The sequence below is a fragment of the Amblyomma mixtum genome, chromosome 8, assembly GCF_055824585.1.
Source record: "Amblyomma mixtum isolate Tamu chromosome 8, ASM5582458v1, whole genome shotgun sequence".
NCBI classification, from domain to species: domain Eukaryota; kingdom Metazoa; phylum Arthropoda; class Arachnida; order Ixodida; family Ixodidae; genus Amblyomma; species Amblyomma mixtum.
In genome coordinates this window covers 66,989,953-67,011,420 of record NC_143019.1, presented here as the reverse complement: position 1 = coordinate 67,011,420, position 21,468 = coordinate 66,989,953, and the positions used below count along the sequence as shown (strand labels likewise).

Genomic DNA, 21,468 nt, shown 5'->3' with positions numbered 1-21,468 from the left:
CGTCAGATGGCCATGAAGTTCGGAACGTGTCCTCACTGATCAGAGTACAGGCTGCGCCGGAGTCCACCTCGAACTTAATCAGCTGGTGATGTACGCTTACTTCTGTAAAAATCTTCGGTCGCGTGCCGAGATTCATGGTGTTCAGGTCGTACAACACAGATGGTGTTGCTGATGTTGCTCCATGGAGATCAGATAGCGGCGTATTCTCTGAGGCGCTGACGCTGTGATTAGGCTGGGAAGGTGACTTTATCTTGGCAAGTCTCCGTTTCGTAATGCATGCTCTTTCGATATGCCCTCGCTTGTGGCAAAAATTACACGTGGCTGACTGGAATCGACATCCCTGGGGGTTGTGTTGGTCGTCACACCGCCAGCAGCGTTGTGCCTTTTTGACCGATTTTACAACAACAGAAGGCTTGCGCACCTGGTTGCTTGTCTGGTGTACCGGCTCGGTGTTCCGGCGAATCCCTCTCTGCTGGTGACCGGCGCTCTCCGCTCGAACGGCGATGTCGTAAGCTTTGCTGAATGTGAGGTCCTTCTCAGCGAACAGGCGCTGCTGCAGTGACTCGTCACTCAGTCCGCACACAAATCTGTCGCGTAACATCACGTCCAAGGGAAGCATGGTGGTGTTAGCAGAAGAAGCTGCGTCTCCCTCCTGCCCGGTAGCTGTTGTCGGCAGCGTTCCAAAATTGCAGTCGGCAGCGAGCTTCTTGAGCGCGGCTACGTAGGCGCTCACAGTTTCTCCTCCCAGTTGATCTCGTCGTTGGAAGCGAGCCCGGCTGTAGACCTCGGATGGCCTTGGGTCGTAGTGCTTTTGCAGCGCTTTTACGATGTCGTCGTAAGACACTGCCGCTGGTGTGCTTGGCTGAATAAGGGCGCAGACAGTATCGTAGGTCTGCTCCCCGCACAGCGTCAGCAGGTTGGCCCTCTTCAAGGCTGGGTCTGTGATGTTGTTAGCTTCAAAGTAGAACTGAAGGCGTCCAACCCACGATGACCACGATGAGCCGTTGAATTCTGGTATCTGATTGGGAAACCCTCGCGTAGCCATGGCTTGTCAATAGCGTTGCGTAGCGCGGGTCGAATCCACTTTCTCGTCGCCACTGTCGTGTCCGGTCGCTGTGTTGAATGCAGCGAAAGACGCACACGGTACTTTAAGACTTCGTTTATTTAAAGCCGATGAGGGTGCGACCAGCGTCGACCGAGGCAGGAGCCGAACTGGCCGCCCGAAGAAAGGAGGGAGCGGAGAAGCGTCCACGGGAGGGAGTGGCTTCCCAAAACAGGAGGAGGGTGCGGGGGCGCACCATGGGGGGGCATCTGGCGACAGCGTGCGACGAAGGGCAAGTGGTCGTTAGGAGGAGGATGCGAGTGGTCGTTAGGAGGAGGATGCGAGTGGTCGTTACACACACAAAAGCAATAAGGGGACACAACAGTTATATTCTGCGCATTCCACTATCACCTGATTGATGGTGGGCATATGGTCTATTGTCGAGTATCCTTCACGAAAGCCTCCCTGATCATTTGGTTGATTGAAGTCAAAGGTTGTCCTGACTCTACTAGTGATTACTTTAGTAAATACCTCGTAGGCAACGGACTGTAAGCAGATCGGTCTGTAATTCTTCAAGTCCTTGACGTCTCCTTTCTTATAAATCAAGATAATGATAGCGTTCCTCCAAGCTTCTGGTACTATCGAGGTCACAAGGCATTGCGTATACAGGGTGGCTAGTTTTTGTAGCACAATCTCTCCTCCGTCCTTCAACAAATCTGCTGTTACCTGATCCTCAACAGCTGCTTTCCCTCTTTGCATTGCTCCTAAGGCTTTCTTTACTGCTTCTTTCGTTACTGGCGGGATGCCCCATTGCTGTGCGCTACTGTCTCTCTCATTAACGTTCTGATTGCATTGGCCATTGTATAAATGTGTTGAGAACTGTTTGGCTATTTTAACTATCTTATCCATATTGCTAATGACATCGCTCTCTTTGCGTCTTAACGTATAAATCTTATTTTTACCTATGCCTAGTTTCGTCTTCACCGCTTTTAGGCTACCTCCGTTCTTTAGAGCATGCTCGATTCTCTCCATATTAAACTCCTTTATGTCGGCTACCTTGCGCTCATTTATTAACTTTGATAGCCCAGTTAGTTCTATTCTGTCTGTGGAGTTAGACGTCCTTATGTTTTGGTGTTTCTTAATCAAATATTTCGCGTCCCGAGATAGCTTCCCGGTATCCTGTCGAACCATCCTACCGCCTACTTCTACGGCGCACTCCGTAGATTATCGTTCATTGTTTCAACATTACAGTCGTCTTCCTCAGCTAAAGCGGGATATCTGTTCTGCAGCTGAATCCTGAAATCCTCTATTTTCCCTGCTACCGCTAACTCGTTAATGGGCTTCCGCTTCACTAGTTTCTTCCGTTCCCTCTTCAAATCTAAGCTAATACGAAACCTTACCATTCTGTGGTCGCTACAACGGACCTTTACGAGGACCTCCACCTCACTAGGTGATACAAAGCGCAAAAGGGACTGGACGAACGAAGAAACAAGGCGGACAAGGCGGACCTTCACATCCTCTACGATGCCAGGGTGAGCGCACAGTACGAAGTCTATTTCATTTTTAGTCTCACCATTGGGGCTCTTCCACGACCACTTCCTGTTGGCTCGTTTGCGGAAGGAGGTATTCATGATCCGTAAATCATCTGCGAACTCTGCTAATAACTCTCCCCTGCTGTTCCTACAACCCATGCCATAGTCACCTACCGCCAGGACTCCAGCCTGCTTTTTGCCTACCTTCGCGTTGAAGTCGCTTATTAGTGCAGTGTACTGTGATTTTATTTTCCTCATTGCCGATTCCACGTCTTCATAGAAGCTTTCAGCGATCTGGTCATCATGGTTTGATGTAGGCGCGTAGGCCTGCACCACCTTCAGCTTGTACCTCTTAATAAGCCTAATTACGATAGCTACCACCCTCTCGTTAATACTATAAAGCTCCTCTGTGTTGTCAGCTACACCCTGATTGATGAGGAATCCCATCTCGTCTGTCCGCTAATCCAGGACAGGACAGTACCTGCCCGCACTTTAGTACTGTATGCGCCTCATCTGTCTTCCTAAGCTCACAAAGCCCTATGACGACCCATTTAGTACCCGCTAATTCCTCGCACAGCACTGCTATATAGGCTACCCTCACTTGTAGCGTTAAACGTTGCCAGGTTGTTTCCAATGACAGTCTGTCCGGACTCCGGAGCCAGAGATTCTTAGCACCCTCCGCTGCGTCACAGTTGTGAATAAATGTTTTCCAATCCAAAAAAATCTGATCGTCGCCTTGGTCAGTTGCTCCGCAGCCTCTGGGGATTGAGGGCCGCGGGCTAATTGGTTTGTTCATAGAAGGTTGCGGCCAAGTACTACACCAGGGTGGCCAAGTCCTGTTCTGGTGAGGGAGTACGTTGTCGGTTCTGATCACCGAGATGAGGCGCACCCCAGGCCTGGTTATGCAATTCCGACACGCAGAGTTGCTTTTCTCTTTTTTTTCTTTTTTTTAAGCCCGGTGGAGTATTGCGCGGCGTCGGGATCCAAACCCCGGTCTTCTAGCGCGCGAGGCGAATGCTCTCTCTCTCTCTCTCTCTCTCTCTCTCTCTCTCTATATATATATATATATATATATATATATATATATATATATATATATATATATGCACATATTTCTATTTCACTCGACGTTTCAATCGGAGGACCGATCTTTTTTCAAGAGTGATTTGTCTTCGATGGTGTTTCCCCTTTTACAGGGGCTGGACACAGAACAGGTGAGCGAAAGAAAGAGAATGCAGAAATAAGTAAGCAGAAGTAAACAAAAAAGTACACATGGATAGAAAGGAGGAAGAAAGGGGTGGGAAGCGGGAGACGCATGGACAAGATAGAGAGACAGCACAACTGGTAAGCAGTACGGAAATACAATATCCAGACGCGACCCCCCCCCCCCCCCCCCCCCCGTTCTTTGTTGAGCACTTAACAACGCAGGAGTCGCATATACCTTCATGTTTTCGTTTGATTGTTTTTAAGACATGATGGCATCCTACTGTCAGCTGCCATAGTTTGTACACCCACGCTGTTGAGTGCGATAGAGCACTCGAAACGTGATAAAATTCATCTTCCAACCCTGTCCCGTGCTTTCGACCGGCTGACGTTCGCTCAACCTCTGCGCTGGTCGTGCACATAAGCTCAGCACCCGTCGCTTATCGCAGAACTGAATTAGGTGCGACGGTACCTAAGCTAAATGCCTCAACCATAAGCAAACACTTACGCTGACGCTTGTGAAAGCTGCGACTGGGATTGCTCGGTGGACTGCGCTGGAAGGGGGAGAAAGAGCGCTGAGTATTGCGTCTAATGTGCCATACGCAACGGCGAACACTTCGTGGAAACAAAAGTGAGGGCTCTGTCAGATGAAATACTTACTGTCGTCCATGGCATCAAATCGGCCGCCGCACTCACAGCCTCCGCGATCAAGCACCGGCAGCTCTTCGTCTCTCTCTTTCACGCGTCACGATCGACCCTGATCGTTCAGCTTTCCCTTTTATTTTATTTTTTTCACTCCGATTCTTCGCAGTAATTATGTCACGACCGCTTTTTCAGCTTTATTGTTGACAAAAATCAGCGGCGATTTAGCGCGCTGTAGCGTACATTTTGAGCGACTTATGCAGGCCCGCCTGCAGCGACCGGTGCGGAAAAGCCGCTCGGCAATATGGTTCATGCCACTTTTCCAGCTTTCGGACAGAACGCCCACGAAGTCCAGTGCGTGATTTATCGCAATCTGGGGCTTAAGGTGGACGCCCCAAGGCCGTGCGTTTCACTGACGGCGTGACCCCAAGTTAAATTGCCGGGCCCTCGCGCCAAAACAAAAAGTAGAAGAAAAGAAAAGACGCCATGCTTGCCGTTCTGTCAGCCACAGTCACCCCCTTGCAAAGAAAAGAGAGAAAACTATTTGCTCAAAATAAAACCCGCGTTTGTAACAGAAGATGTGAATATTTTGTGCGCACTTCTCGAATGACGCAAAAAATTTGCTGGAAAAACTTATACAGGTAGACGAGGGTTGACGCTGCACACTGGATGGAACAGCTGCATACCTTTGTTTTTGTTGTTTAGTTTTCGTTGCCATGTTGACCGTATGTAAATACTCGAATAGGATCGAAAACCTCACGCAACCGCGCGACACTCTGATTCAGAGACACGTAAGTCACGTGCAGCTGTCGACCGGCGTTGATTCCAGCGCGCACGATTCGAGTCTTCGGTATAGCGACCCGATCGTGCCTGTTTTTTTCGCCGCACCGTTCGTGACACGTTGTTGTGCTGCCCCCGCTCTCTCTTGGCGCGCGACAAGACTTTTGCTGCACGCTCGTATGGCTTGCTTACCACCTGTTGCTGGCTGGCAGGGCTCGCGCACACCTCGTGGTGGTCGCGATCACTGTTTATTGCGACTTGTGCAGCAAAGCACGCGCCTTTGCACCCCCATCATCGTTGGCGAAGTGTCAGTTGAGTCGCGTACCGAAGGCGCGGTCCGCGGTGTCAAAAGTTGCCCGCGTCGGGGCATAACCCCCAAGTCGGTTCGGCGAAGCGGGCTGCGGAGATCGTGATCGCTTTTTGCTTTTATTTGTTGATCTTACTATTTCAAACACGTATGCTGGCTGCTGCGCGCTGGTTTCCCGGGTCTCCCTGACCTATTTGAATTTGGAAACTGTATTACACGCGGTGTCGAAAAGAGTTTGTGCCACGATGGGAGAGATTGTCGCGGCGAAGCTGTGAAGAAAAATACATATACCGGAGGCGCGGAGCTTCCAGGGAGCAATTACGCCGAGCCGGCGGCGGTGCGGCAAGTAGGTACGCGCGTGTTCGCGAACCTGAACCGAAGTGACCTGTGCTGTCCGACGCGCTCTGCTCGACGACCTCGGCGTTTTTCTCGGCGTTTTTCTCTCCTGCTTTCACGTATGTGCATAAGAGCCGCACGAGGCTTTTCTTTTTTTTTTTCACAATACCCGGATCGCCGTTTGGCCCGTGTGTACTGCAGAAAACGCGTGACTAAAGCCGATTTCTGTCCTTTTCTGAGGAGTTTGCCATACTGCCGCTACTTTCGCGAAATGACAGTTGCGTTAACATTGGTGCCTCGTTCCATTTGCACCTTTCACAAAAAGTTGTACCTACAGGATTCCATCTAGCACGTGATTATCGTACGTAGAAAACCGAGCAGAATTGTATCTTTTTCCAGCTCATGATTACCTCTGTGCATTACACCAACATTTTTCTCAGGTCTCGCATTCCTGTGCTAGTTCATCTCGAGAGGGTAAATATACAAGTGCGGCGTAAGTTCGTAAACGTTGGACGCACTTTGCAGTCTAGCTTCCACCAACGTGCCTTCACCTCAATGCAAAAATCCAAGGCAACTGAAATTATTGTGCAGCTGCTTAAGTGTTGAGTGAAAAAAGTTTGCAGTGACTGCACACAGTAGTTGGTACTGCTTGGTTCAGCCATCTTGAGTTATATGCTTACAAAGGTGACATGGCCAGAATGAATGACAAGATAGAACTGTTTAATTATAACACTTGCAGAATCATTCGTTGAAGCTATTTGTCATCGCGGTGCTTATTCAGCACTCCACTCGTTTCAAGAGCAACTATGTGCTAAATGGCACAAATTTGGGCATTTCTTCTTACAATGCAGCTGTCATAACATAACTGTATATTGAAAATATATTTCACCCGGGGGATTCCCTAAAACATTGACCAACACTGTCATAACATGTGACCCACACATATGATAATACCAGAGGCATATCATAGAAGCTGGCCAGGGTTCAGAATAAAGATTCCCCGAAATTCTTCAGTCATGGCAGTTGTGGCATTTTATTTTTAAATCTTGACATCTTTCGTGTAACTGACTTTGGAGGCTAGCAGACAAACGTGCCACATACAAGATGTGGCATCAACTCTCAGTGGTGTGCCCTATGCCTTGCAAGGAGTCCTGAGCAGTTCTCTTGTGGGCTCACAGGTGGCGCCGCAATTTGCAAGCTTCCAAATTTCAGGGGCGTTAAAACTCATGTTCAAGTGGAAATGTATAAAATTGCACAGTAGCCCGTGTCTTGACACCCACTTCTTTGACCCAGCAGCAAGCTGCGGCTGGCCACTAACCACACGGTCTCCAGCCCCAGACCATGAATGATCCGGAACACAGCCAAGGGTGCAGAAGGTTGGGACAAGCCGCCAGCGGCCAAGCCAGTGAGCGGCCCCGAGCCACCGGGCATGGCCACCGTGGCAACACCTAGAGGTCGACCCAGCAATGAAGAACTACTCCGCAAACCGCCCCAGGAGATCCTCCGCTGGCTGCAGAAAGTTGAAGCGGAGAACCTCAAGCTTATGTTCGACCACGGGGCAATGATGCAGGACGTGAACCGCCGCATGCAAGTGAGCACAGGGTCATCATCGGGGTGGGAATGTTGGCTCATTGCTCGATTCGTGGTCTTGCAAAAGCACCGAAGTTTGGGCCAGTTGGTATTGATCCATCTTGAAAACGTAGCAGCACGAAAAAACGAGGACAAAATAGACACAGGTACAACAGGACATATGCGACAGGCAGCATATGTCCTGTCGTACCTGTGTCTATTTTGTCCTCGTTTTTTCGTGCTGCTACTTTTTCAAGATCGTTGTCTTGCAGTGCTACTGCTATAACCATGATCTGTCCCTGCCACTGTCCATGCTTTTGGCATGATGTTCAGTGCATGGCAAAAGCACAAAGACGAGGCATGAAATATTATGTTAATTTGTAGAACAGGGTGTCATAGATCATGCTTTTGGCATGATGTTCAGTGCGGGGCAAAAGCACAAAGACGAGGCATGAAAAATTATGTTAATTTGTAGAACAGGGTGTCATAGATAATTGTGGGCCCATATTATTACCCTGTGGCAGCAGTGCAAAGTAAGATAAAGAGTTCTTTTCAAGCATGGAATGCTTATTGACACGAGATTATTGCTTCTTTATGGTTTCTTGTTTATCGCGTGAACGGCTGTTAGTGTATCCAGTGGTGCAGTGTATTCGGAGACGAAGCCTCGTCAGGCAAATGCTAAAAGCGCCTTTTCCATGCCGGCTATGCCAGTGCCTTGTAAGGTATCTGTGACTGTAGGTACTAGTTCTGTCAAAATAAACAAACAAAGATGGCACGAGATTGCTTAGAGACATAAGGCTGAAAAATCTGTTCTTTCCTGCCACACCTGTCCAAGTTGCACTGAAAAAATCTTCCTAGAAGAAGGGTCAGGCGAGTGGACCAGAAAAATGGTGCCTCATGCTGCGAGCCGCGGCTGAAAATAGCTTCAGGAACTTTAGTGGAATTCAGTGGAATGAAATTTATTTCCAAGTTTTCTTGTAGCATAGTAATACATTTGTTGGATTGTATACAGAGTGAAGTCCCAGGTTATCAAGTACTGATGTTAACAATTGCAACAATGATGGGCTTGACAAAATTCAGTTTTCTTTGCATTCCACCAGATGGCATTGTGTGACTTCCTGCTTCTAAGCTTGTCGTTGTAATGCCTACTCTTGATGGTGGTGCAAGTTGCTTAACAAAATTCAGTTTTTAATTCAGTTTTTTTAGCATTCCACCAGATGGCATTGTGTGACTTCCTGCTTCTAAGCCTGTCGTGGTAATGCCTACTCTTGATGGTGGTGCAAGGTGCTTAACAAAATTCAGTTTTTTTTGTTTGCATTCCACCAGATGGCATTGTGTGACTTCCTGCTTTTAAGCCTCTTCTGGTAATGCCTACTCTTGATGGTGGTGCAAGGTGGCTGCATTTTTGTGTAATATCTTTCCTGTTCGCCTCACCGAAGGTGCACCTCATGGAGATCCGCAACTTACGCGAGGTGAATGAGCGGTTGCAGCGTGACAGCCAGGAGTTGCGTGACCTCTGCTGCTTCCTGGACGATGATCGGCAGAAGGGGCGCAAGCTAGCACGCGAGTGGCAGCGCTTTGGGCGGTACACGGCGTCCGTCATGCGCCAGGAAGTGGCCGCCTACCAGGGGAAGCTGCGCGGCCTGGACGCCCGTCAGCAGGACCTCATCAGGGACAACATCCAGCTCAAGGTGGGCTTGCATGGGGGGAAGAAGCCAGCAGAACAGACAGAGACACTACAGGGAAACCAACCATTGTTGCTGTCGAGCTCAGCTGATAAGCCTAAGGTCGCTAGACTGAATCTTGACCACAGTGGCTGGTTCTGACAATTCACAGTGCAGTACAATGAAACGTGCACTGAAGTGACTACTCCACAGTGAGTGTGCTGTCTGTGCCTCCTTGAAGCTTGTCGTTAACTCATTCAGAGCGTTGTGGGTAACTGGCACGTCTCGTCATTTATCCATTCTGTGTGGCCTCGAATAGTCTCGTCATTTATCCATTCTGTGTGGCCTCGAATAGTCTCGTCATTTATCCATGCTGTGTGGCCTCAAATAGTAGGTCACATATTGAAGCCATGAGTCAGATTTTATTGTAAGGTCTGAGAAGGAGGACCTCACTGTAAAATCTGTCCCACGGCTTCGTGGGACCCAGTATTCGTGGCCACACAGCATAAAAAAAATGATGTGACCCATCAGTGCCTCCCACAAGCCATTCAAACTGAGCTCTTGAGGCATTCCTCTTGCCTGTGCCGTAATGTCCACTGCCTTGCTGGTGCAATCATTCTTGCTCTTGGATTTGATGCTCTACCAAGAACTATTGCGACAGTTTGCTCATAACTGGTGTTCTGTTTTAAAAAACTAGGCCTACATAGGACATGTATCAGAGTATGTAACTGAGTGGCCACTCTTTCCGCTAACACCAGCACCTTCGTTGCATTGACTAGTTTAGTTCTGAACATCTGAGTTTACCGTTTATTGCCGCGCATAAGTCGACGTTTTTTTTTTTTTAATGTCCTTCCAAAGTTGGGGGGTCGACTTATGATCGGAGTCGACGTATATGCAGAGTCTTAGTCGGCTTATATGCGGGGTCAAAAGTAATTTCGGATAATATCGCGCCCCGTGCACTCGTAATTCCATAATAGTTATCAGACACGGTGCGAAAGTGGATCTGCTTAAAAAAGCTTGAATTTAATTTAGATATGCACCAAATGTTTGTTTTAATACGATAGCAACTTGTTATCGACAAACCAGCGGCAGCGGTGGCTCATAAGATGATGATCGCGGCTGTGTCCTCACAATCGACGATGAGTCAGAGACGTCTCTTGAACGATTAAATGTTTTTTTAAGACTCGGCCTCCTGAAGGACTTTTGGGGGAGCTAGACCCGCAGGGTGTGGCTGTGTCGACCTAAACTCGGAGTCTAACTTCTTTTTGCCCAAAGGGGCCACGAGTTGGGGGGTCGACTTGTAATCAGAGTCGACTTATAATCGGCAATATATGGTAACTATTTTAAAGGTGCACTGAAGAGGAATCTGAACTCGTCTTTTTGCCGCGGGAACTCGACCTACACGTTCCCAGCATTCTTAGAAACTTCGATTTATTGCCCTGTGTTGCCTATTTCCCTAATTAAATCGAATTAATGTCCGGCTTCAGCCTTTTTTTTTTTTTAATTCTCCCCCGTACGGTGGGCGGAGTCGACCAATACGTGGAATGCCTTTCAGCCAGCTCCGGGGAGGCTTTGCTTTCGCTTTATTTTGTTTTTTAGGTTTCCGTGAATAAATAGTTTCATTCGCAGATAATATAGCCGCAAAATAAGCCCGCAGAAATAAAAATATGCGCGGACTATTTGCTTTTACGGACTACTACCTATTACTCCGCCGATGGCAGAGCGGCAAGCAGCCGCGGGACTGAGTGAAAGGCACTCCACGCGTTGGTCGACTCCGCCCACCGTACAGGAGAGAATTTTTAAAAAAAGGCGGGAGCCGGACTTTTAATTCGATTTAATTAGGGAAATTGGCCACAAAGGCAATGAATCGAAGTTTCTAAGAATGCTGGGAACGTGTAGACTGAGTTCCCGCGGCAAAAAGACGAGTTCAGATTCCTCTTCACTGCACCTTTTAGTAAGAGACTAGCCCGTGTTTGGCACATTATGACCCGTGTTGGCGCTGACCCTCAAATACTTGGCCCGCTGACCAGGAGCTGTGCCTGTACCTGGATCAGGAGCGAGCGCAGACTTTGTGCGCAAACTGCAGCGGCATGCCCGAGGGCCGCCGTGACGATGGTGACGGGAGCTCCTCCTCAACCATCACCACTCAGGACGAGCTGCCCTCTCCACTGCCCTCCTCGCCACCTCCTCCGCGACCCTTGCCATCCCTGCCCCCCCTGGGGGGTGGGGCAGGAAGCGGCGGCCCCCATGTTCGGTCACCAGTTCCGAATGGAAGCCGCCTGCCCAGTCGGAGCGTCGTCCCACCTGTCAGGGCACCTGCCATCAAGGAGGCCATTCACCGGCACCGGAGCATCATCAACGGTAAGGGAGGGAGGGGCAGAAACCAAATGTGCAGCACCTTCTACTTCCTCCACTCTTGAGAGGGCACACTGGTCTTGAAAAGAAAATCACAAAATTAAGCAAGACCGCATTAATTTGACCCCAGTTAATTGGGAAATCAGGACAGCTTCGACTTCCAGCATGGTCCCAGTAAAGCCTCCCGTGGCATTGGAGGCTGGTTAACTCAAACGCAGCTTGACTCGTAACGGTTTGGATGGGCTCTTGCTAAGGAGCAGTGTCTGGGTGTGGCCGGTACAAGAGCTGGTCATCCAGAAAGAAAATAGTACATTAGCTGACCGATTTTTCGGACTCCAATAGTTTGGACTTTACTCAGGAACCATCAGGCACCTCGTAGGAACGTTTACATATACACAACTGATATTTCGAACCTTGTGGAGCCCCAAAAGCTTGATTTCTCGGATTGAAGGAGATGCCACCAATGCTGTAGGTAGGGATTGTTTTTTTGGTGCAGCATAGACGCAAGCAGCCATTGCTGTTACAGGTGGCCCTGTGAAAGGCTCCATCTTGAGTTAAATGGAGGAAATCAGGCTTGGGCAGGCTTGGCTGCTCATTGTTGATGGCCTGCTGTTGGTTCCCAGATCATGTTTAAAGCAGGCCGCGTCTCCACGTTTCTACCTGTGGGGCAGAAATGTGGAGGCTAACAAAGAGGGTTCAGCTTAAGTTAAGGACAACGCAGCGAGCTATGGAAAGGAAAATGATAGGTGTAACGTTAAGAGATCGGAAGAGGGCGGAGTGGGTGAGGGAACAAACGCGGGTTAATGACATCCTGGTCGAAATCAAGAGGAAGAAGTGGGCTTGGGCAGGGCATGTAATGTGAAGGCAAGATAACCGCTGGTCCTTAAGGGTAACGGAGTGGATTCCAAGAGAAGGCAAGCGTAGCAGAAGGGGGCAGCAGAAAGTTAGGTGGGCGGATGAAATTAAGAAATTTGCGGGAATACGGTGGCCGCAACTGGCAAATGACATGGAGAGACATGGGAGAAGCCTTTTCCCTGCAGTGGGTGTAGTCAGGCTGATGATGATGATGATGACGTCGCTTGTGGTGCACGGCAGATTGGAGAAGGAGCTCGCTTCTTCCGAACGTTTGTTCTCGCTTTGCACGGCACGTGCGGCTGTATTGCACAGTCTGATATTGCTGGCCTGAGGTGGTGTGTACATGACAAAAGCTTGACTCTTGCTTAAACACGTGAATGTTATCGATTGGAAGCTGAACATCGGAAACGGCAGAGCTAATGGTTTTTGAACACAGGTATTATTATTATTTAGATGAATACTGCCAGCCCGAGTGCCAGGCTTTAGGTAGGCGTAGAGCATTTCATACATGGGATTATAACAATGTATCATGAAGGCTCACTAGCAAGATGTAAGTTAATTAGCAAAAAACATATTGCAAGACGAGGGGAAAACATGACAAAAGGCAATGCAACTTGATGCCATGGTCTGAACCAAAAAATATAAGCACGTAACGAGCACATTTCGATATTCAGGACAGCACACGAGAAAATAATAATACACTTGCACTGCGAACAACATCAGCAAAGCGGTTTTTTGGACTGTTCGATTATTTTCACCATTTCTTGAGTCTTGCTGAGTCTGAAAGATTGATTGGCAACCGTATTTGCTTCTAAATTATTCGAAAAAAATTACTGTTCACTGGGAATTTGCTTCGAACAAAAAAAAACACTATTTGCACAGGCCTAGAAACTACACATTGCATAATATGTACCAGTAATCCTTAGCACTTGGCCCTGGTTTCCAGATCCAGTCTTTCCTGTCTGTTGTGTGATGCTCTTTTCTTGTTCTAGTCATGTGCACAGATATTACGTGCTCAGAAGAATCAGAGCAGTTTCTGTGATCCTGTCCTTCAAATACAGTGCTGCTGTCACATCATTGTGCTATTTCATGGACATTGTGTAACTTTGCTGTCAGTGTTTTGTGCCAGCTTTTGTTTTTCCGTACCTTGATATTTTCTACTTGTTCTTTTTTCCCCCAGAACAAGTTTTGCGCTACATTCGCAATTTGGAGAAACGCATTGAGATCCTGGAGGCTGAGAAGGGCATCATTAAAGACATGGTGAGTGACGCACCATGCCTTTTTTTACCCGCTTGGCAGCACTGCTGTTTCAGAATGGCCTTCTTCAGTTTCCTGTTAATGCGAAAACATTTCTTGCCTCATGAGTGGTGTGGAGAGGAAGTGTGGACAGAGAGTGTCCTCGGGAATTATTAGTCATGAAGTAAGAAGGTAATTATCATTTGTTATGAATACAGTAGAACCCCGCTATAGTAAACTCATCATCATCATTACCCTGGCTGCGCCCACTGCAGGGCAAAGGCCTCTCCCATGTCTCTCCAGTTAACCCTGTCCTTTGCCAGTTGCGGCCACCGTATCCCTGCAAACTTGTTAATCTCATCCGCCCGACTAACTTTCTGCCGCCCCCTGCTACGCTTGCCTTCTCTTGGAATCCACTCCGTTACCCTTAAGGACCAGCGGTTATCTTGCCTTCGCATTACATGCCCTGCCCACGCCCACTTCTTCCTCTTGATTTCAACTAGGATATCATTAACCCGCGTTTGTTCCCTCACCCACTCCGCCCTCTTCCGATCTGTTAACGTTACACCTATCATTTTCCTTTCCATAGCTCGCTGCGTTGTCCTTAACTTAAGCTGAACCCTCTTTGTTAGCCGGGTAAGATACAGCCATTGTATACTTTTCTCTTGAGGGATATTAGACAGTTTTAGCTGTGCGTCCGCAAGGGCTTAGCGTACGCAAGGAGCATGCGGTGACCGTAGTGCGCATGCGCAGAATGCAAACGCTAGCCCTGCGTATTGCGTACGTACGCAAGCCAGCGGACTTTGCTTGCGTGGCTTGCGTGGTTAACGTTGGCAACATGGCGGCGCCCTGCACACCCGCTTCGGACCAAATACTGCATCGCCGCTGCATTTTCCGACGCGATAGCTCGCTCTAAACGGTTGCATTCACTTTTATTTTGCGCATTCTCACCCTTCCGTAACGATATATGTGACAAATAATCAGCGTTTTTTAGCTAAATTCAAGAATTTCTTGCTGTTAAGCCTAACTATGTACGGCGTACACTGTCGTCATAGCAACGACCCTTGGCAAAGTTCTTCTCCAACTTTGCACTAGAATTTATGTTTTCATTTGATTAAACTTATTTCTATTAAAAAAAGAAACAAAGCCTTCGAATGCAACCACCACTGCCATTAATAAAAGAGGAAAAAGTTTCTTCAGCACACAGTTCAGGAGCTTTGACTTGCTGTCGCTAGATGGCGCCACCGTATCCTACGCTTCCCGGGCGCTACGTTAGCCACTCCCAACTAAAACTATCGTTGCCAGGACGGGTGGCAGTGCGTGTAAGGTGCGCCCGTTGCGTACGCACAGCTTTTGCGGACACACAGCTAAAACTGTCTATTGGTAAACTACCATTCATGACTACCATTCATAGTAAACTCAGTTTCATGTCTAATGCAAGAGAAACGCCGGAGACACGAACGCAGGTGACGCGGAAACGAAACTTGGGGACCGCGCTCTTTTGCCAAGGATGATGAGGATTTGATTGCTTAGCGCTATCTGTCAAACGCAAAACAAAAATTTGCTCATAGCGCCGTTTGTGCGCAGTGGCAGCAAAACGAATTAAAGACAACGCATTTGGACGTCAGCTATTCGTTTGTTTATTCATTCATTTGTCCATGTCTCTGGGGACATTAAGTGCCTTCAGCTCGTCGATCGTGAAACGTTTTCAACTTTTCATGCAGCCTGCGGAGGAGGTTCCACTCAAGCCACAGCCAGGCGGCGTAGACAAGAAGTACCAAAGCGGGATCCCACGTGCACCGCACTACAGGAAACCCGATGACGCCGGCCACATCTTGCCACCCTCACTGCACAGCACAAGCAAGACGCCCTCAGAAAATTCGGTCAGTGGACACCCTGGCAGTGTCTCTAGCTAAGTGCAAGTGGGAAGCGTGAGCTAGAGTTGTTTTTATGAGTGCACTGGGGAGAGACTTCCTCTTTTACCTCTTGTCTGTGACACAGAGTGCCTCCGTTCTTGGAGTATTGCCAGCTTGCCATGGCTAAGTGTTTGAGTGATGTGAGCTTCCGTAGCCGCCGCGGTGGCTCAGTGGTTATGGCACTCGGCTGCTCACCCGAAAGACGCGGGTCTGATCCCAACTGCGGCGGTTGAATTTCGATGGAGGCGAAATTCCAGAGGCCCGTGTACTGTGCAATGTCAGTGCACGTTAATGAACCCCAGGTGGTCGAAATCTCCGGAGCCCTTCACTACGGCGTCCCTCATTTATTTATTTTTATTTATTTATTACAGTACCCACAGCGCCGTGAGGCATTACAGTGGGGCCTGAGTCGCTTTGGGACATTAAACCCCATGAACCAAACCATGTGAGCTTCCATAGCAAAGAGACAGCATTTCTTTGTGTTGAGGAGAAACCTGGGAGTTCGCGACCAAGAAAAAATTTTGGCTTTTGAGGAAAGGAAATGGCACAGGAACAGTCTCCTTCTTGATGGATGCCCCAACCAAATGTGGTGAGGGAAGGGAGAATGTAGGTGAGAAAGAGGTGCTGTAGTGGAGAGCTCCAGAATAATTTTGACCACCCGGGATCCCTTTCACATGCACTGACATTGCACAGCGCATGGGTGCATTCTCCATTTTGTCTCCATTGAAACATGGCCTCCATGGCCGGGTTCAAACCAGAAAGCTGTAAAAAAAAATGGGGGTGGGAGGGTGGGGGCGGGAGAGTGATTTTTTGGTTGTCATGATTCCAAGGTCTTTCTGCAAGTTACCTATCAATTTTTATGGAAAAATACCCCCGAATTTGTGCATTATAGCATCCCAAAGCTGTAATTCGTGCGCATGACCATTTAAATTGAGGTCAAATCACTCCGAACTTTGATCACCTGTAGATTGAGAATATGCGCTCTGCAGGCACTATTTTTGGTCTCGTTTTCGGGATAGTGATTGAGGCTCTTCCCCTATGTGAGTCAGCAGTGTACAAACTCACCATTGTCATCGCCAACCAACCACTATAGCAGAAAAGGCTTACCATTGGTGAGCAATTAGCACTGCTCTTCGTCGGCTACAACTGCCCTACTGGCAAGTGTCCTGCTAACAGTATTGCGTAGTCAAGTACTCTGCCACTCTTGACTTCTCGGTGTCAGCCCAAGAAACCGTTGGTTATCTGTTTATTTCCCTTTTTTAATTAAGCTAAGGAGGCACAGTATGTTCCATGCACTTGAGGTGATGAGGCACCGAGGTTTGCCAGCTGTTCGGGCACAGTGTCCCTGCCACCTCTCAGCAGATCATCAACCACTTCCTGTACCACTTTTCCATCCTTATTGCGCGTAAAGCTTTTTTTTTGTTACTTCCTATCTGATCACCACCACAATTTCCGTTTCCTACAGGTATGGTATGGTCAGTACCATGGGTGTTGTGGCTGCTGTACAAATCTTCATTCCTCTATGCGGCAGAGCTTTGTCACTCGTTTTATGTGTTCTGGATAGATGAGCGCAACCTGAAGAAGAGGGAAGTTGCATGGCTTGGCTTCCTGACAACATCTGGAAATGTGTGCAGTGTGTAACCGTCTTTCAAACTGTCCTCTCCAGGAGACGTATGTGGGCGTAGCAAGGCCGGAAGCTGTGGTGCATGCCATGAAGGTGAGGAGGTGTTCTGTGTTCTTCTCTCTTCTCATGGGGCAATGCACATAACTACAGCTGAACCAGGTTATAGCGAGACTGAAAAAAATTCGCGATTTTTCGTTGCTTCCAGGTTTTTGTTATATGCAGTTTTCACATGGAGACTCGGAAGGAAACTGCAGAAAGGAAACGAAAATAGGAAACAAATGTGGGTGAAATCACCTTAAGGGGGGACACTGGTCTTAGACCTATTTTATACCCGTGCCACACGCGCACAGGAAATGGCAGTAAATGCTTAAGGCCTTAAGTTTGTTAATGCCATTATTTTTGGAGTTGGTGCTACACGTCCACATTTAATGCCATTATCGAAAGTGACGATGACGATAACGCTTGCAAGGTAGTCAGAAGTTTCCTCTGAATATAAACATTCCTAATGAGCACAATATATCGGGAATATTGTTCAAATGTAATGTACAAACGATTTTCCAGAACATACGGCTGTTCCTGCTTTACAAGTCGAAAAAGTAGCCATAAACTCGAATGTCAGCACATAAGTCGAGACTACCTGTCAGTCACTAAGGCTGGTTAAAATGGAGCTCTTCGCATCGAAAATGCGGTATTGATGCCTCATCTGACTGAAAGTTAAGAATTAGCCATTTCCTACTGGTTAGGAAGTTGTTACTAACAAAGCTGCATGCTTTTCTGTGTGTGGAATGGGAACGAGAGTATGCATTGCATGGGCGAATGAGTTGTGGCGAACTCAGTAGGTCGCGAATGGCAGTAAGGCTAATGCCATTAAATTTATGCGTGTGGCATTGCACGAATGCCATGAAAACTTAAGGCAGTAAGCACTTAATGGCATTAAATCTGTCCGTGTGGCACGGGTATTTCTTATTTTTAGTCCAATCCTAATGAAGCTGTACCACCTTGCTCAGTTTTTTGTACTGATTTCAACAAAGAAATTGCCTTTCTCATAAATCAGTTGGTTCCCAAGATAATTAATTTTAATTGGTCATTCATTAATACATCGGTGCAAGAAATAACTGCTCAATAAAAAATCATTCTTAATCCGTAGCTGCCTAGTACGATGAGTAGAGAGTGCAATAATCAAAACCATTTTTTCATTTTACCCTCATAAGTAATTTTACAGCACTTGGAATATCAATGTTCAGGGTGTGAGTGTAGTGCATCGATAAACTTTGTGAAATTATACATTTTTGAAGTGCGACTGCACAAATCTCCTTTGATTATTGTACACACTGTGCCTTCAGCTTCCCTTAGCAACCAATATGACATCTCTGCCTGTCCCAGATGTTCAGATATCGGCATACTAAGACAGCCGGATGTCCAAAATTTTCACGCTAGTATTAAATTTTCTGCTCCTGAATCAGTCCAGCCCACACGATGATCTGACTTTATTAATATTATGGTCAAAATGCTGATTTCTTGAAGGAAAAAATGGGTACAGTTGGAAAATAATAGCTGTAGATTCCACAAATGTCATTTTTTTGAAGATCGATTTTTTGGTAATTTTTTGTTCTCGGAGACCAGTCCCTCCTTAAAGATGTTGACTACTCCCCCTCGTCTTGAGGTTATAAACACAGAGAAACGTTTCACACTGACAGCGCACCCCTGCCACCTCCGTCTTGCATAACGCGGCTCCAAGCGGGACGCAGAGAGCGGCAGGGGTGGGAGAGACATCACAGCCGAGCTGGTCTGCCTGTCACCATTGCCCCGGGGGAACGCGCTCTTCGCCTCGCATTAGCGATGCTCTCTGCCAACCCCGTTCTTTATGCGTGACAGCTATTGACACCAGAATCTGTTTTACTGTCACAAAACTTCCACATGTTCCAGCCAAACTTGCAGCAACTCGGCCCTAGCTAGCAGGTAGTCAGTGCAGAGAGCTCTTTCTGTCAAAGTCAACACACCGCAATACCTTTATTACATGGAGTTATCGTTGGGAAATTGAGAAAACTTCATAATATAGAGGAATTGCTACATGGAGGTTCATTACATCCAGGTTTAACTCTGTGCTGTTTATTTTCAGCTTGTCTTCAATTTGTGGAAAGCGCTACATGTATTAAGTGAGACATTCACGGCTGTTGTGCATTAATAAGTCGCTGCTTTTGAGTTTATTTTGGCTTTGCGGACACCACTTTGCCCTTAGGCAGTCTGCTTTGTGTTGAGCCTGCTGTTGTTACTTGTTCATGAATTATATTTTTTTGCAGCTGTGTGGCCGACTGCAGGTGCATTCTGTAGTGCAATGCAAAAACAAAAAAAAAACTGTGCAGGTCCTTGAGGTGCACGAACAACTGGACAAAGCGACGGACTCTGAGCTGGAGTTTGAGGAGCTTGCCGAAGGGGAGAAGGCCCTGGTGCGCGAGATGTGCAATGTGAGTTCGCCATTTTCTGTTGTGGAGACTCGGGGCCCACAGTCAGTGTCGGTTCCGGGGACTACCGTATTTACTCGCATATAGGTCAGCCCCATACATTGGGCTTGCCGAGAAATAAAAAAAATTATTCGGGTATAAGTCGACCCATATCTTTTGAAAAACATGCACATGCGACGTAGGAAAAGCACACACCTCATCTGACTTTAATCTCTGAAAAGCGAGCAAATATATAGAAACCTAGGTATGCGCAGCACGAAACCTGATGTGCAATCAACAGAACCGTTCAGGATATGAAATCAAAGCTTTAGAAAGCTTCACAGATGTATCGCTGACACAACTTTTTCCTCTGTTGGTCAAATTTCTTTTTTTTATCTTCCCACTTCGAGTTATGGATCAATTCGCTCTCGCCCTACCATAAGCTTGCCGTCCCGGTTAGCTCAGTTGGTAGAGCGACTGCTCCGGTGAAGCGGTGGTCCCGGGTTCGAACCCTGGACCAGGACGAATTTTTCTTTAACTACGAAGTTTCTGAGAAAGCTGTTTAGCTTTCCTTTGTAGCCGTATGGCTGCGCTCGGGTGGATGCCAATGAGTAATTACTCCATTATTAACTTTTTCCTCTTTTTCTTATGTGGTACGCCTCCAAAACCTCCTGTGCTTTACTATCACCGCTCCTGCCCAGAACGCCAAAATATACTGCTTTCTGAGCTGTCTACCACGATAAGACCACAGAAATGAGCGAAAGAGCAATGCGAGTACACACAGCAATTCCCTGTGTGCACCCGCATGATGATGATGAAGACCTGCGTCACGAATATAGGTCGATAACTAATTATGTGCAACATTTATGAAAAAAAAAAGGCCGACCTATATGCAAGTAAACACGGTAGTGTGAGCAGGCCAGGTTTCTCAACTCAGTGTGACAATGGCCAAGACTGACTTCACGGTTACCACAAAAGAAAAATCCAAGAAGTCCGCTGTGTGGGTCACTCTAGCCGTGCGTTATTGTGGCTACAGCCTAGCACTTTGAACTTGAAAGGGGGCCTTTTGAAATATTGTTTTAGTAGTTATAAACTGAACTTTATGAGTAGTACACACAGGTCCATGCAGTTGTGTCATGAAGCCAAAAACTAAAGCAGGACACATCTTGTAATGCAAAAATTAACTCTCATCCTTTTTCTGCAGTTAAAGGTGCACTGAAGAGGAATCTGAACTCGTCTTTTTGCCACGGGAACTCGATCCACACGTTCCCAGCATTCTTAGAAACTTCGACTTATTGCCCTGTGTGGCCGATTTCCCTAATTAAATCAAATGAACGTCCGGCTCCCGCCTTTATTTTTGGAATTCTCCCCGTACGGTGGGCAGAGTCGACCAACGCATGGAGTGCCTTTCAGCCAGCTCCTTGGAGGCTTTGCTTTCGTTTTATTTTGTTTTTTCGGTTTCCGTAAATAAATAATTTCATTCGCAAATAATATAGCCGCAAAATAAGCCCGCAGAAATTAATATACGCGCGGACTATTTGCTTCTGCGGATTACTACGTATTACTCCGCCGATGGCAGAGCGGCAAGCCACCTCGGAACTGGATGAAAGGCACTCCACGCGTTGGTAGACTCCGCCCACCGTACAGGAAGAATTAAAAAAAAAAGGCGGGAACCGAACGTTAATTTGATTTAATTAGGGAAATCAGCCACACAGGGCAATAAATCGAAGCTTCTAAGAATGCTCAGAATGTGTAGATTGAGTTCCCGTGGCAAAAAGACGAGTTCAGATTCCTCTTCATGGCACCTTTAAAGAAGAATGCTTCAGGCTATATCAGAAACATCTTCATGGATGCAGATAGGTCCACATAGAACCTATTTGACAGTCAACGTTGCAGGCACTTCAAAGCATTTTTTATTTTTATTTATATTTTAAGGTGCCCATTGGCATTAATGAGCTGTTAAAAA

At 47.4% G+C, this 21,468-nt stretch overlaps 1 protein-coding gene across 2 annotated transcripts in view; it reads left to right on the top strand.

The window, feature by feature from the left end:
• Positions 1-5,106: 5,106 nt before the first annotated feature.
• Positions 5,107-21,468, top strand: part of LOC149332824 (coiled-coil domain-containing protein 85C-like) — a 26,825-nt gene continuing 10,463 nt past the window's right edge. Inside the window, exons 1-8 of one of the 2 annotated variants that reach the window (XM_089558415.1) lie at positions 5,107-5,210; positions 7,139-7,433; positions 8,851-9,102; positions 11,106-11,436; positions 13,466-13,545; positions 15,246-15,404; positions 17,104-17,154; positions 19,425-19,526. In XM_089558415.1, the coding sequence (XP_089414541.1) occupies positions 7,188-7,433; positions 8,851-9,102; positions 11,106-11,436; positions 13,466-13,545; positions 15,246-15,404; positions 17,104-17,154; positions 19,425-19,526 (1,221 nt within the window). In that variant the 5' untranslated portion in view covers positions 5,107-5,210; positions 7,139-7,187. The other variant, XM_089558416.1, reaches the window with a different exon arrangement.